This window comes from Puma concolor, chromosome C1, assembly GCF_028749965.1.
Source record: "Puma concolor isolate L17-30 chromosome C1, mPumCon1.1.hap2, whole genome shotgun sequence".
Taxonomy (NCBI): domain Eukaryota; kingdom Metazoa; phylum Chordata; class Mammalia; order Carnivora; family Felidae; genus Puma; species Puma concolor.
Window position 1 is genome coordinate 46159979 of NC_141674.1, and position 16654 is coordinate 46176632.

Consider the following 16654-nt stretch of genomic DNA (forward strand, 5'->3'; position numbering starts at 1 on the left):
CTAGGGATAGGGAGGTCATTTGTGGCCCCAGCCCAACTCGGACTTTTGAATACATTAGACAAATGTGTCACATGTGTGTATGTATATGTACCTGCATGCAGGAAACCTTTGTCTATACAATTCCATATTCTCAATGTATGTAAGAGGGCTTGGCATATAAATCAATAAACATAGGATGAATGAATAAAATGTGCCTCAACAAGAAAAATACGGGACTCTTCTGGTAATGAGCTCACCATCAAAGGATTTTTTAAGAGACTAAGTTTCTGAGCATGGATTCTTGCCTTTGGAGGGGGGTTCAACAATAGCCAAGCAAGCTTTATTGAACACTCTCTAGATGCTTGGCATTGCACTCAACACCCTACAATCGTTATTTAACATTTGCCATACCTGTATGAGTTAGATCCTATCAGCCTCCCACTTTATGTGAGTAGAAACTAAGGTCTGCAGAGGTCAAGGCATTTGTCCAAGGTTATGCAGGTGTTAAGTGGTAGGCCTCGGACTAAAACCCCCAGACTTGTTAATATTACGCTACGTGGCCTGTTACATCCAACAATTGCCAGGTCCACTCCCAGTAATGAGACCCAATGTATTGCTTCGAATCTATTATTTGTACTGAAGATCAATACCATGAACGTGGAAGACGTTCTTTCCAAACAAGTGCCAGTTTCCATGGAAGTTGGATCTAACGCTGTTCAGCATCATTGCATTTACATGTTTGAGCTAACACATCACTGGGGCGCCTACGTGGCTCAGTCGGCTAAGCGTCTGACTTTGGCTCAGGTCATGATCTCACGGTTCACTGTTCATGCCCCGTGTCGGGCACTGCACTGACAGCTCAGAGCCTGGAGCCCGCTTCCGATTCTGTGTCTCCCTCTCTCTCTGCCCCTCCCCTGCTTGCACTCTGTCTCTCTCTCAAAAATAAACATTAAACATTTTTGTAAAATAAACACATCACCGACCAGCTAAAGTCCCAACTTCTCAGCCCGGCACGTAATTAACTTTAGGATCCGATCTCAGCTCTTATTCTTCCACGTCAGAATACTCTGTGTCTGTTTATCCCCCACTTTTGTACTACTGCCTTGTTTTCAGTCACATTCTGTCTCTTTCCTGAGCATCCCTGGGTCCATCTATGCATCCAGTCAGGAATGTGGTGATTTCTGGGAACAGTACCCTGCCCTCACTCACTGTACAGTCTCACAAGAGGGAATACACGTACCTATTTAATCCTGACCCATCACGCAGTAGCCATCTCAAGAGCTTCCATCCTCCATGAAGCCGCCCCTAAGTATGCTGGTTCCTCTTTGCCCCTTTTGCTTGGTACTCGTGCATCACCATGGCCCCTACTGTAACTGCAGTACAGTGAACCTCGTTTCTGATGATGGTCGGGTTCTAAAGTCAGTGTGAAAGGACCCCACGGTCCAACTGCCCTTCCGAGTCCCTCAGGAAGGAGGTGTCACATTAGAGACTCCCCACTGCTTCCCAATACGTGGCCAGCAAGCGAGTTTAGCCTCCATATTGAAACAGACCGCTGCCTTTGATGAAAGTGCCAGAGAAGAACTCAGCTGAGGTCGGAGGCAGACCGTAGGAAGAATGCGTATCTGGTTACATACCTCAATCACAGCACACGTATCATCACATTGAGATGCTCAGGGAAGGTGAGTCACGAGGGAACCAAGACTGACTCAGTGCACAGCAGAGTTACATTGTCCCCTCACACGGCCACCCTGGGGCCCATGTTCATTGAATAAACAGTACAACTCATTGTCTCCGCTGTCTAAATTGCTTTTTCTCTTTCACAAAAACGCACATAGAACGTGGCTCCACTCACCTTCCCTGTGCTGTCATTTAACTCTTTCAACTGGGCAGCTAAACTAGGAGTTCCTGGAGCAGGTGGACCATATGCCAAACACCAGATGGTCAATTCCTTGGTGAACAAGACAGTCTCATCTTACCAAGATTTGGCTCCTGTTTACCTCCACAATACCATTTCTTTTCATTCCAAACTACCCCTCCCACACCAATTCTACTAACCTATTTCTAGTTTTCACAGATAATACCCATTTCCTCACAGCTCCTGCCTCTGCCTATAGTGCCCTTCCCCACATCATCCAGCCAATGTCGACCCTCAGTACTCAGGGCAAATGTTTCCTCTTCAGTGACAGGCTGATTGGATGTACACCCCTATTCTTCACTCCTTCTTGGATCCCTGCCCCCCCCCCTTTTTTTTTAGGTAAAGTTCTGGTGTCCTCCCATGCTGAAGCTGGGCCACGTGACTTGCTTTGACCAATAGGATGTGAGCAAATGTGATACAGCAGTCTGAAAAGTGTGTGTGCAACTGGGATGGTCTTGCTTGTCTGCTGTGACTGTAGGTTGTTCCTCAGCCAGTTTGCTGGAGGGTGAAGCAGATGGTGTGAAGTCAGGTTGCCCCACTCATGCCAGCCAAGGCAATCCTACATCCGCCAACTGCAGGCTGACCCCCAGACAAGGGTAGCAACCCCAGTCAATATCAGGCAAACTGCCTAGGGAATCTGCAACATACTAACACCACCAGCTGAGCCCAGCCCAGATCAGCTTCACCCACACTTTTGCTGTATGCTGTTGATACTTTGTTGTGTATTATGGAGTATGACTGTAGCAATAGATCACTGATATGTTTTCTATAAAGGCTTCACTGACCCCTCCCAAGGACAAGTGAGCACTCCCATATTTGTGCAACCTCTAAATCTTGTACATTCCTCTATTAGGAAAATTAACACATTCTAGTCTTATAAACGTTTGGTAAATAATGTGGGGATTGGTTTTTATGTTTGCTGCTTCTTCCAAGGCTGACCTTCTTGAGAAAAGGAACCTATTTGTGAGGGAGGTGAGGTTGATACAATCAAAAGAGTTTGGGCACACCTGTTCGTACAGCCATTATGGAAAAGAGTATAGGGGTTCAATTAAGAATTGACCTGTTCACGATCTCGCGGTCCGTGAGTTCGAGCCCCACGTCGGGCTCTGGGCTGATGGCTCGGAGCCTGGAGCCTGTTTCCGATTCTGTGTCTCCCTCTCTCTCTGCCCCTCCCCCGTTCATGCTCTGTCTCTCTCTGTCCCAAAAATAAATAAAAACGTTGAAAAAAAAATTTTAAAAAGAATTGACCTGTCATATGATCCAGCACTCCCACTCCTGGGTATGTATCTGAAGGAAATGACATTAGCATCTTGAAGAGATGCCTCTACACTCCTGTTAATATCGCAATAGGCAAGATGTGGAAACAACCTAAGCGTCCATCAAAAGATGAATGGATAAAGATGTGCCCTCTATGTACGGCAGGATGTTATTCAGCCACAAGAAAGGAGACAATCCTGCCATCAGTGACGGACCTTGATGGCATTAGGAAAAGTGAGATAAATCAGACAGAGAAAAAACAATTATCGTATGGTATCACTTAGATGGGAAATCTAAAAAACAACAACAACAAAAACGAAACTTGTAAAAACAGAGTAAAGAGTGGTTACCAGAGGCTGAGGGGTGGGTGAGGTGGGGAGATGCTATTTAAGGCACAAACTTATAACTAGTAGATAAGGAAGTTCCAGAGATCTAATGTGCAAATAGTGACTACAGCAAAGAGTGTTTTATTGTAAATTTTAAAGTTGCCAAGAGATGAGATCGTAACTGTTTTCAACACAAAAGAGAAACGAGAATTACGCGAGGTGAAAAAGGCACCAGCTAACTACTGAAGCAGTCATACTGCAATTTACAAATGTGTCATGCTAACATCTTGCACACCTCAGACTTACACCCTCTTCTATTTCCATTATATTCGATAGGAAAAATAGTTTGGGCATCTACGGGTTGGAATCATGGTTCTGCAAATGGCCAAACTTTCTGAGCCCAGGTGTCTTCGGCTAGACAATGAGGACAGCAGCAGCCATTTTGCAGCGTTGAGAAAAGGAAGTGAGAAAATCTGCATAAAGTAGCCAGCTCAACGCACGACCCCTCAAAGGGCTGCACAGATAGTATTTGGTCGAGTGAATTAATGAACTGACACTTCCATGGCAAAGTTCTCAGAACAAGTACAACAAAAACAGAAGGTCCTCTGTCCCATTACCGATTCCTAACATCACGCCAGCTGCCCACAGCATTCTGGAGCCTCTAATTCAATTTATTACTATGGAAGCCGATGTTTCAATTTACTGAACCCAACTGTATCACAAATAAAAGTCCCTCAGAGGACCATCTTTGCAACTTCTTGTCAGCACAGCAGTTAAATGCAGTTTATTTAATCTCTCCTCTAAAACAAAAGCTGCAGCTTGTTGCTTATAAATCTGTTCTTCCTGCAACCCTTCGGAGAAATAGAGACACCTGGCGTGGACCTACTGCCTGCTCTCAGGCAGGTTAAGCAGCCTTGTCAATGGCGACATGCGCTGTGCTCCTGCCCAATTAAGAAGCAGGTACTCACCTCTCTGGAGGCAGGCAGCCCTCTTCCACAGCGGCTGTAAGAGCAAGAGGTAGAGTGAGAAGGCGCATAGGTGGCAGCCTGATTAAAGCGAACTTTGTGCAAGGCCCTCACCCCAGAGACAAAGTGAGGAGCCGCAACTCACGGGTGCCCCAAACCGCCTCCCCCCTCCCCTCCCCAGCACCCTGGGTCCTGCAGTCCATCATCCACCTACACTTCATGGTAGTGTGTGTGTGTGTGTGTGTGTGTGTGTGTGTGTGTGTGTGTGTGTGAGAGAGAGAGAGAGAGAGACAGAGAGAGAGAGACACAGAGAGAGAGAGACACAGAGAGAGACAGAGATAGAGAGATATGAGCAGGGGAGGGGCAGAAAGGAAGGGAGACACAGAATCCAAAGCAGGCTCCAGGCTCCAAGCTGTCAGCACAGAGCCTGACAAGGGGCTGGAACTCAGGAACCGCGAGATCATGACCTGAGCTGAATTGGATGCTTAACTGAGCCCCCCGGGCACACCTATGGTGCTTCTTTAGGAGTCTTCTCTTGATCTTCTGTATTAGACTTTGACCTTCTGGAGTACCAGAACTTGTGTGTGGGGTTCTCTATCTCTTGGCGGCTATCACAGGGCCCAGGGCAAGGAGAGTGTAGCTGCTCAACACAAACTTGAAACAATGATAACATTGCATTTATTGAGCACATACTGGTGTGCCAAACATTGTTTCCACTCTTTCCATGACTCATCTCACTTATCCTCACAGACATCAGGCGAGGAGTGTTACTGTCATCCCCATTTTATAGATAAGGACAATGAGGCTCAGTGAATAACATGCCCAGGCCTAAATAGCTAGCGACTGGGGGAGCTGGGGTTCACAAAGCCCATTTTATTACAAAACACTTGGTGCTTTGTTCTATGTTCTCTGACAGACTTCTTCGCTTTGGGAGTGTTTGAGGTCTGAATGATTCTGTGCTTTAAAAAATCATACTTAGCTTTCTCTGTTATGGAGGTGGCCAAATTGTTATTAACGTCTACTTATAAAAGCTCTGTTTCTTTCTTCTTCTTCTTCTTTTTTTTTTTTTTTTTCACTAGGCAAAGGTCTTTATTAACTTTGTTTCAAACTTCATTCCCGGGCTTCTTCAGCTTCATTAGTTGCCAAGAATATATTGTGTCTAAGCAAATACTGAACAGAGTTGCATTGTCCAAGGGGCTGGGGCTTAAAAACATTAGAGATCCAGATTTTATCAGATCCATGAACAGAATGTTAATTTTTTTAATGTTTATTCATTTTTTTTGAGAGACAGAGAAAGTGGGGGAGGGGCAGAGAGAGAGGGAGACACAGAGTCCGAAGCAGGCTCCAGGCTCTGAGCTGTCAGCACGGAGCCCAACATGGGGCTCGAACTCACGGACCCGTGAGATCGCGACCCGAGCCCAAGTCGGACGCTTAACCGACTGAGCCACCCAGGCGCCCCCATGAACAAAATTTTAAAAAGCACTCGTAATCTAAAAAAGAGCAGCTCCTGGTAACTTCTTCAAGTCCTATCTCCTTCAGAAGTTGACTCCATTCAGTTTGCTTCCTTCTTGGAAGCTTCATCAAAACGCTCCACGCGACCTGCAACTTCCTCCTCCTCCTCCTCTTCCTCCTCCTCTCCAGTAGTGGGTGGTAGACCGTGGGCAGGAGCTGCTGCACAAAGCTGGTTTAAACCTCTGGGTAGGCTTTCTGTCAGCTGCTTTACCTCCACTTGGCCCTTGATGGTGAAAGTGCTCGATGCCCCAGGCGCCCGAACTCTAGGGTCGCAAAAGCGGATCACCCTTCCTCGGTTTGCGAACACAGTCACTTCTTCGACTCACCAGAGCTACTGTTTACCCTTCACTTCTTTAAGGAGAACTGACATTTTTTTATCATCTCCTGTAGCTGTTCTATGAACCATCTTCTTTCGAGGAGCAGTTCCTTTCCCACCAATGTGCACCTGTGCTTGCCAGTGCGAGTTCCTCCTGGTTTGTGATGGTTTCTTTCATCTTGGTGGAGCAGAAATGGGACCGGGGACTGGGGGGCTGGGGTCCGCGCTCGGTGAGGCAGGGAGGGGTGGGGGTGTCTCGGGCCGACCAGCTGAGATCAGGTCCACGCACCAGGGCTCTACATCCTCATAGAGAGTTTCCTCTGAGGATCAGACAGAAGAGGATTGCAGCATGGATTGTCAAAATGTGGTCACTGGACCCGAAGCATCAGCATCTCCTGGGGACCTCGTCACAAAGGCCAATTCTCGGGTACCCAATGCACACCAAATAAATCAGACGCTCTGGGAGTGGGGCCCTGTGATCGGTGTTTTGACAAGTTCCCTAGCTGATTCCGGCAGAGGCTGAAGTTTGAGAACCAATGCGTTCAAGAAATTTAACCGAGGGTGTTCCGAGCCGTCATGTGAACAAGGCGCAAGGTCTGCTGGCACTTGCGGCCACGGTAAAACCAAAGTTAGCACAGCACTAGGTGTCACCCCAAAGAGGGCGTACATCTCGTATTTCATTAGAGCAAACATAAACAAAGGCCTTTAAAGTGTCAACAGGGTCAGACCACGGGGCGGCCGCGAGGGGATGAGAAGGTATTCCTCTAAGCAGAGGAGGAAGACTCAGAACAGTACAGAAAAATGGCTTCCGAGGACTCCTCAGTTCCTGCAAAGGGCCAGCGGTGGGGGGCAGGGGTGGGGCCCTTGGACTAGTTACAGAAGGCCGATCACACAGGCCTGAGGGACCCACATTAGGATCACCCGTCAAGTTCACGCTGATTTTCTTCCCTTTTCATTCCCTCCTCCCTCCTACCGCCCTGATTGTGTTGACAACACAGGCTTTGTAGGAATCACAAAAGCTCCCTGCTCCCTGCTTGACTACTTTTCGTTTTCTTCCTCTTGGACAGCTTCCCGGTGATCAAACGCAATGCTCTCAGGGGAAGCGGGCTGGCCCAGGAGCGATAAGGGGCCAATTCCTGCAGATCTGTCGTATCTCACGGGCAAGCTGCCACGGCCTCCACGTGAAAATAAGCAGTGACGGACGTCCGGCCCCATGGAAAAGCAGTTCGGCATTATCACCTGGGAGCTGACAGGAAGAGGGAGGCAATGGAGGCCGGTGGGGGGCTGGGGGTGGGGAGGGATGCGGGCATTGGAGCCATGACTCCCGCTGGCCCCTGGCTGGCTGCCTGCAGGGGACCTGTGCGTTTTCTTACCTTCCGTGTGGGTCTTAGCAATTACAGCTGCCTGCCTCTGGAAGGCCTGGAGGTTCACGGCTGGGGGCTTCGGAGGCTTTGGGGGAGGAGGACCCAGGGACTTGATGGAAGGCAGTGGCTTTGTTTTGAGAAGTTGGTGATGCTTGTCATCTGGCTGTTTCTCTGAGCAGAGATTAAAAAAAAAAGTGAGTTATTTTATTACTATTTTCCATTTCATGGCTTCTTGGGTGAAACTGGACAGTCTCTCTCCCTTCTTGTCTAGATCTGTCCTACTGGCCAGGGTGCCCTGATCAAAATGCAAACCTGATCATGTCACTAGCCTGCTGCCCAGAGGACGAAGCCTGGCTTCATCAGCATGACATCCATTTATGTAGTCCATCCTCTGGCATGTTCCTACGACATGGCCCCCCATCCACATTTCCAGATTCTTTTCTTATTACACTTTAGCATCCTTTTCTGACCTCAGCCCAAATATCTTTCACTCATACCAATGGCTTCTCAGTTGTCTGAATTTGATTTACAAAGTCATCCTGTACCCAAGACTTTGTTCATGCCATTTCTGGTTCTGGAATGCTGTTCCCTCACTTCCTTCTTGGCAAGCTCTGACTCGTTTAAGGCCCTGCTCCAATGACACCTCCTCTGGGAAGGTTTCATCGATTTCAAAATCGAGGTGAGAATTAACCACTCTGTTTTGTATCTCCACAACGTATCATTAACACCTCTCCGCCAGTGTGGTGGCATATTAGAGGGGCCGCCAGTCTATCTTACTATTGAGGGTCGGCTCCTCATGCACAGGGACAAGGCCATATTGCTCTCCTGCCAGCATCAGGCAGAGAACCTACTTGCAAGAAAATGCATGGTGACCACTCCCTGAAAGGTTCCATCAAGCACTTATGACATGCAAATAACACGGGGGCTATAAAGAGGAGTAAGAATTGATCTCTGATTTCCAGGGCTCACAGTCTGGGACAAGCTTCAAGGCTAAGTTTATGGTATGTGGGCACCTGTGGATTTTATGGTTTTGCGTCCTGGAATTTTCTGAGACAGTGTCGAATGCCTACATTTTGTCCTTCTGTACTCAGAAGCCAAACTCCAACAGAAATCCCAATATTATATGTGAAAAGCTTATCTGCCTCTAACGCTTCACAGCACAACATCTTGTATGATCCAAGAGCCTTGTTTTTGCTTCACATAATACAGTGGTTGAGTACATGGACTAGCCATGCTAAAACTAAATATGGGGGCCAGTGTACAAATCCCTCATTGCAACTGCCTCAGAGCCCTGCTGCCCACTCTGGGATCTGGGAGGGGAGGGGAGGACGGTCCCCTCGTGCCCCACCAGGAGGGGTTATATCAGTTAGGACCAAGCTCCTCCCTTCCTAGGTTTTTAAAAAAAAAAAAAAAAATTATTTATTTTGGGAGAGTGCGAATGGGGGAGGGGCAGAGACAGGGGGGACAGAGGATCCAAAGCGGGCTCTGCACTGACAGGCTGACAGTAACGAGCCCGATATGGGGCCTGAACTCATGAACCGCGAGATCATGACCTGAGGTGAAGTCGGACACTCAACGGACTGAGCCACCCAGATACCCCTTCGTAGGCACTATGGATTATAATTATAATTAAATTGTAATGATAAGTTGCAACATCAGAAATTTCAGTCTTTATCAAATTAAGGAGATGTGGTGAAAATGAATGATCACTTACCAACTGGGTTCCTAAGTTTTACCAGGTGCTGTGCTAAGCCAAGGGCATGGGTTCTCTCATTTAATGTCCTCAACAGCTCAGTCTGGTAGACGAACCATCCTCCTGCCCCATCCCTTCACCAATAACTAATTATCTACTATATTCCAGGCACTGTTCTAACAGCTGGGTATGGAGTTAAGAACAAGAACAGATCAAGCCTTGCCCTCAGGAATTTTCATTCTAACAGGAGGAGACGGATGATAAACACGCAAACAAATAAAGGTAATCACAGAGACCTGCGGGTTCTATGAAAGAGATCCACCAGGCTGATAGGCAAGAGTGGGAACTGAACTAACTTCTTCAGATAAAGAGAAGGATTAGCTGTGAAAGTGTCATGTGAACTCAGACCTAAATGCAGCTATGGAAGGCTCAAACAAGAAGGAAGAGGAAGAGCTAATGTCAATGTCCTGAGCATAATAAAGTCTCTTCGAGGAACAGCAAGAAATCGAGTGTCTATTATGAGCCAGGGGGAGAGAAACAGGAGTACGTCAGATTCATCAGCAGGACCCAGAAGGTGCAGAGCCATGAAATCAGAGACCACGATTGAGAGATGATTTGGGCAAGCTTGGATTTGCCCTCGTAGCTCTACTTCTTAAAAGATGCATGAACTTGGACAGTCTGTATCCACCATATAGAGTCGTATGCAGGAGATCCCTCCACCCACCCGTCTACCCATCCACCCATCCAAGCATCCAATAAATACTTTTTAAGGACCTACCAAACCTGGCCTTGCTCTTTTAGGTGCTGGGGATATGGTGGTAAAGAAGACAGTTTTTACCCTCATGTAACTCATATTTTATTGAGGTAAGCAAACAGGTATACAACAGGTATCCCATGTAAGGATGGGACAGGAGGAAAACCAAATCAAGGTAAGAAGACAGAGACTTATAGGGGTAGGGTAGTTATTTTAGATGGTGATTCACAAATTCTACTCACAACAGGTGACCCTGAGCAGAGACCATGGTGGAGGGGAGGGAGTGAGACATCAAAGACCTGGGGGAAGCATGTTCCAGGCAGAGTGCTCAGCAAGTGCAAAGGCCCTGGGGTGGAGCTAGCTTAGTATATCTAAGGAAAAGCAAGAAGGCCAATGTGGTAAAAGGAGAGGGTAAGAGAGGTAGGAAGGGCCAAATCACATCAGCCACTTTAAGACTGCTGGAACTGAATTTGAGCAGGGGAGTGATGTGATCTAATTGATGTGTTAGAAGTTCACCGTGCCCACTAGGAGAATAGGATAAAAGGAGGCGAGAGTATGGAAGCAGGGAACCCAGCTGGAACACTGCGGTGGTCCAGGTGAGAGATGATGATGGCGTGAATAAGAAGGCAGAAATGGATAGAAGTGGAGGGATTCAGAACATATTTTCATGGTGGAACCAAGAGTTTGCTGATGGAGTGGATGCAGAGAATGAGAGAGAGAGAGGACTAGAGCACAGTTCCTAGGTTTTTGGCCCGAGCAACTAGGAGGATGTTTGTGCTGTTTCCCAAGCTGGGGCAGACTGGTGATGGATCTGATTTACGGGAGAGCAGACCGGGCTCTAAGAGGTTGAGTCGACTGTCCAAGTTCATGCATCTTGTGAGAAGTAGAGCTAGGAGGGCAAATCCAAACTTGACCAAATCATCGCTAAGTAGGATTCCTGGAGATTAGGCACTTTACCCAAACCTGAAATTACAAGTGAGCAGATGGGCCTCGCATACCTGCTCTAGAGTTCGGAGCAAACCTCACCCAGGTCACATATGACCACTAGGAGGCTCTAAATTAGAAAGACACAGTGGCCCCTCCCTCAGGCATTACTTTCTCACCGGGGACCTGGATGGCAAGTTCACTCTCATAGACAGGCTGGCAGGTGTTCCCCACGGGGCTCCTCTCAGGATAGGGGCTTTCTAGGCTCTTCCTGCCACATTGAAAAAGTAGAGAAGTAGGATCTTGAAAGGAGGCAAGTGAATTTTGGGGGGCCATCAAGTGCTTCTGGGAAGGAAGGGTCTGGGCTCCTCCTGTTTCTAGCTTCCCCCTGGGCTCCTGTGGAGCAAGCCCTATGCTTTTCTCCTCCTCCAGATGGAAGGCCCTTCTTCCACGACTGGCAAGGACAAAGGCTGAAGACATCCCACTTTTCTGAGATGAAACCTTCTCCCAATTCCAGAGCTTGTCTTTGAAGCTGTCAGTCACCATGACATTCCTCTCATGGGTTATGTCAGCATTTGACTGATTCACGTCTAACAGCAGAGACGTCTTCTGTGACTTTACTGCAGAATCAGTAGACCCTTCTGGAGGTTCTGAGGAATCAGAACATCTCTGAATCTTGCTCCTCTGGGAGGACTTCGTTTCCTGGGGTTGAAGAGGCTGGGGTTCACCGCTAGAACAATACAGTGGGAGCTGACTGTGGTTGGAGGAGAGGGGTTTCTCATTGGCCAAAACACCTGTTGACTGTGTGTTTCCAATATTGCTCTTTTGACAAATTCTTGCTGGGAATATAGGTCTTGGAAGAGAGGGCACATCAAACTTTTGAAATTTGGCTCGAAGTTCCTTGAAGTTTCTTAACCCTTCCTAAAGCACAAAAGAAAACAATGTCTTATCATTCCAGGAAAAAAACAGTGTGATTAGCTGATTTCACTGTGCATGCAAAGCGTTCTCAGTGCTGATACAACACCACTCCTTACCTAGGGGGCCATGTCGGCTGGTAATGTGATTGTCTACGTAAGACGCAATGAAAACAAATGTCTCCTCTTTGAAACACTCCAGATATGTTTAATTTCTTCACAACACGTAAAGCATACTTATAAAGGAGAATACTAACAGTTGCTGATAAGTCCCTTGATACAAATTTTGGGGGGGCTCCTTGCCGCCTATACAAGTTAAGTTCTAAACCCTTTAGTACAGCATTCAAAGTCCTTTATGATGTGGTGGAATTATGGTCTCCAGCCACAACCCAACACAACCACCCTTAAACCAAACAGGGATATTTATAATTTTCTAGAATCTGTAATGTCCATCACCCCTGACTCTGCTTGTGTGTTCTTGCTTCACAAAATGCACCCTCTATCTGTCCAATTTTTTGTTTTTTGTTTTTTTTTTTTTGCAACTCCAATGCCTACCTTTCTCCATTACAATTCTCCCTGGGGCTGATAGCAAGAGCTAACTTCTTCCCTGTCTCCTAGTGTTTGCAGACTCTGTACAACTTGGCTGTTGAACTTAACTTTGGAACTACACAGGTTATGTTCAAATTCTCTGCTCTTAAGAAAGATACCATATGTTTTCACTCTTATGTGGATCCTGAGAAACTTAACAGAAACCCATGGGGGAGGGGAAGAAAAAAAAAAAAAGAGGTTAGAGTGGGAGAGAGCCAAAGCATAAGAGACTCTTAAAACCTGAGAACAAACTGAGGGTTGATGGGGGGTGGGAGGGAGAGGAGGGTGGGTGATGGGTATTGAGGAGGGCACCTTTTGGGATGAGCACTGAGTGTTGTATGGAAACCCATTTGACAATAAATTTCATATATTAAAAAAATAATAATATAATAAAATAAAAATCATATTGGAAACGAGATCAGACAAAAAACACACAAATTCTCTGTTCTTTATCATCTAGGCAAATACTCTGGGAAGTGGGATATTACCTATTGGTGTAGTCTCATCAGAAAAACAAGTTGTCAAGTGCGAGAAGGGTTAGGGCTGCTGTGTGTAAAGCGTCCCCCACAATTCTTGTAAGTCCGTGACAAATAAAAGCTACTTCGAAGAGGCTAGCTGATCCTTTTGTATTTTTGACTCCCCCTGGGACAGTGTGCTCTACCTTTTCAATTCAGTTTAAATTCAGTATATGAAAATGATGGTATTAATAGCAGCCCGACCCTTGGGGCTGAGGAAGGCTGTGCCCAGCATTACACAGGGAGCTGGTCTAGGCAGGTAGGATTGGGCTGGACTCCTGCTCAGTGCTGTTCCCAGCGGTCCCCCTTCCTCTCACTGGATCTAATTTACTTTTGTAAGGGCGTATTGTCATCCTTCGTCTTCCCAGGAGGTAGTAAGGGGTGGGAGATGGAGTTCCAGGACAGCTAACGGAGCCATTTCAAAAAGAGCCACTGTCTTCTCCTGATCATTTTAAAGGGCGGAGCCGCACGGACACAGACAATCCCATCGCCAGCCACTTTTGATTTTGCCATCTGAGGGAATGCCGGCTGACCTTTTTCTCTGTGTTTACAGTTGACTCACACCTGCTTTCCAAAGATTCAGGGAGGGAAGGAAGTTGAAGAAGTGTAAAGCAGGTGTCTGGGAGCTTGCTTGCATGCTCTCCCCTTGAGCCTTCCCTCCCTCCTATTCTCTCCCCTCCCCCACCTCTCCGTCCCTCCATCTCCCTCCTTCCCCCCCACCCCTTGTGTGTGTGTGTGTGTGTGTGTGTGTGTGCATGCGCGCGCACGCGCACACACACACACAAAGCTTTCTCCACAAACTGCTAACTGTTGATTTCCTATCTCTATTTCAACCAGCACTGAAATTAATTCGACTACACTTCCTCTCCCTGATGTAGGAGCAGCCAGCACTGGGCATGGAACCAGGAGATCTGAGTATGAGGCTCCGCTTCATCATTTTCTAGTTCTGTGCCTTGGGCAATTCACTCCACTTCCTTGAGCCCTATTTTCCTCACTATAAAATGGGACGGTTCTACTAACAGTTCAAGGTTATTGTAAGGATCAAAGGAGATAGCTTCACATACCTCAGTGGTTAATGTTTAAAGAAACTTAAAAAAAAAATTTTATGTTTATTTTTGAGAGAGAGAGAGAGAGAGACAGAGACAGAGTATGAGCAGGCAAGGGGCAGAGAGAGGGAGACACAGAATCTGAAACAGGCTCCAGGCTCTGAGCTGTCAGCACAGAGCCCGATGCAGGGCTTGAACCCACCAACCACAAGATCGTGACCTGAGCCGAAGTCAGACGCTTAACCGACTGAGCCACCCAGGCGCCCCTCAGTGGTTAATACTTTTTTTTAATTATAGTAAAATACACATAACTTAAAATTTACCATCTTAAACATTTTCAAGTGTACAATTTAGTGGTATTGAGGGCCCTCGCATTGCTGTGAATGTCCAGAACCCCTTGAATCGTGCAGAAGTGGAAATCCGTAGCCATTACACAATAATTCTCCACTCTCCCTACCCCGGGCCCCCGGCAACCACCACGCTACTTGGTCTCTGGTTTTGACAACTCCACGTACCTCACGTAAGTGGAACCATAGTATTTATCTTTTTGTGACCAGCTCATTGCACTTAGCACACTGTCCTCCAAGTTCATTCGTGCTGTAGCATGTGACAAAACGTTCTCCTTTTTAAGGCTGAATAATATATCATTGTATTTATGTACCACTTATTGTCTATCCATTCATCTATTGGGTGGACACCTGGGTTCCTTCCACCTTTTAGATATTTTAAATAACTCTCCTAAGAAGATGGATATGCAAATATCTGAAACTGTGCTTCCAATTCTTTTGGGTGTTTGACCCCAAGTGGAATTGCTGAATCAGAGAGTAATTCTATTTTTCATTTTTTTATATTAAAAAAAATTTTAAGTTTATTTCTTTATTTTGAGAGAGAGAGAGTGTGTGTGTGTAAGTGGGGAAGGAGCAGAGACAGAGAGGGAGGGAGAGAATCCCAAGCAGGCTCTGTGCTGTCAGCCCAGAGCCTGATGTGGGGCTCGAACTCACGACTGTGAGATTATGACCTGAGCCGAAGTCGGACATTTAACCGACTGAGCCACCCGGGTGCCCTCGGTTTTTGATTTTTTGAGCAACCACCATGCTGTTTTCCATCACAGCAATACCATTTTATATTCCTCCTAACAGTATGTAGGATTCCAGTTTCTCCACATTCTTGTAATGCATATTATTTTTATAGTAGCTATCACAATAGGTGTGAGGCAGTCAGTGGTTGATATTTTCAACCGAATGTCATGATGACTATTTTTGGCTCTTTACTATCTGAAGCCACATGAACTACAGTATATTGGTTGGTAGATTTTAGTTTCCTCAGGAACGATTAGGATAAACCCTAGCAGGAAATAAAATTATGGACCGATAACCTCCAGACCAGAGTCCTGTGTAAAGATCGTTGGTTCAGGAGGAAGCAAGCCTTCTTAAACCTGGTTCACTCCTTCGTAAACAAATGCTCATTCAAGGTCCATGATGTGGGCAAAACACTGTGTTAGACACGGCTCAGCTCTTAAATATTACATTCTAATGTCAGGGAGGGGCAGAAAATAAGTGGATACACATGAAAATATTAGAGACCGATGCCATGTGGAGAATTAAATAGCTGGTTTAGTGAAGAGTGGCTCGGTTCCCACCAGCGACTTCCTGAGCCACCATAGGGAAGTCATTCCCTTCTCTGGGCTTAGTCATCTATCACATGTAGCAGTTGACCCTAGTGATCTCCAAGGTCCCTTCCAGCACTAACATTTGGACTTCACTTCCCTTGTTATGGGAAAGAGACGTGACACATTCCGTTGCTGATTATTCATCACCCATAGAGGGGGTGTCAGGGCAGAGGGCATGAGGCAAGGTGCATGAAGATGGGAGGGGAGGTGCCCAAGGGGCCACGCCATGCCTCATTTTCCTGGGCCCACAGCAGGTCAGTGTCCACATCCTGTCAATGTCAAGTCTTAAGAAGCCCACAAGCCTGTCCCTTCTTTGTGCACGGCCACTGCCTCTGAGTCCTCCTCGCGTGTGGCCATGACTTCCTCTGTCTGCTTCTACTCCAGGCCCCTCTAATCCACCACTTACCTGGCTGTTCGACCAATCTGATGACAAACACACATGTGATCACGTATGTCCCCTGTTTGGAATTCTTCAGCGTGGCTTCCCCAAAGCTTGCAAATAAGCTCGAACTCTTCTGCGTAGCAAAAAGGCCCTCCCCAATTCCAACTCTGTTCATATTTCGACCTGATAGCGGGCCCTTCGCCCAACATGCCTTCTTCCCTCTGGCCTCACTAAATTACTGACGTCTTCCCAAACTTGTTTTGCTTTATCATGCTTCTGCGCCTTTGAGTATGCTTTTTCCTCTGCCTGCAACACCCACGTTTCTCCCAATTTCCTGAACTAGCAAATTCCTGTTTGCTCACAATTCAACTCACGTCACCTCAAAATAGTCATTGGTTTCTTGCCATGTGCTAGGCATGAGGGTTGCAATGACGAATGAGAATTCCTGACCTTTCATATGTATATACACAATGGAGTATTGCTTGGCAATCAAAAAGAATAAAATCCTGCCATTTGTAACAACATGAATGGAGTT

The 16654-nt window shown here is 46.7% G+C and overlaps 1 protein-coding gene across 5 annotated transcripts in view; it reads right to left on the reverse strand.

Annotated features, from left to right (window-relative positions):
* Positions 1–16654, reverse strand: part of FYB2 (FYN binding protein 2) — a 130236-nt gene that overhangs the window by 84698 nt on the left and 28884 nt on the right. For all 5 annotated transcript variants that reach the window (XR_015254733.1, XM_086717094.1, XM_086717096.1 and 2 more), the window contains exons 2-4: positions 11185–11926; positions 7644–7805; positions 4446–4479 (exon numbers count right to left, since the gene is read on the reverse strand). Coding sequence is in view for 4 of the 5 variants with exons in the window: in XM_086717094.1 (XP_086573220.1) it covers positions 4446–4479; positions 7644–7805; positions 11185–11926 (938 nt within the window). In the remaining variant the exon portion in view is untranslated. The remainder of the gene's footprint in view (positions 1–4445; positions 4480–7643; positions 7806–11184; positions 11927–16654) is intronic.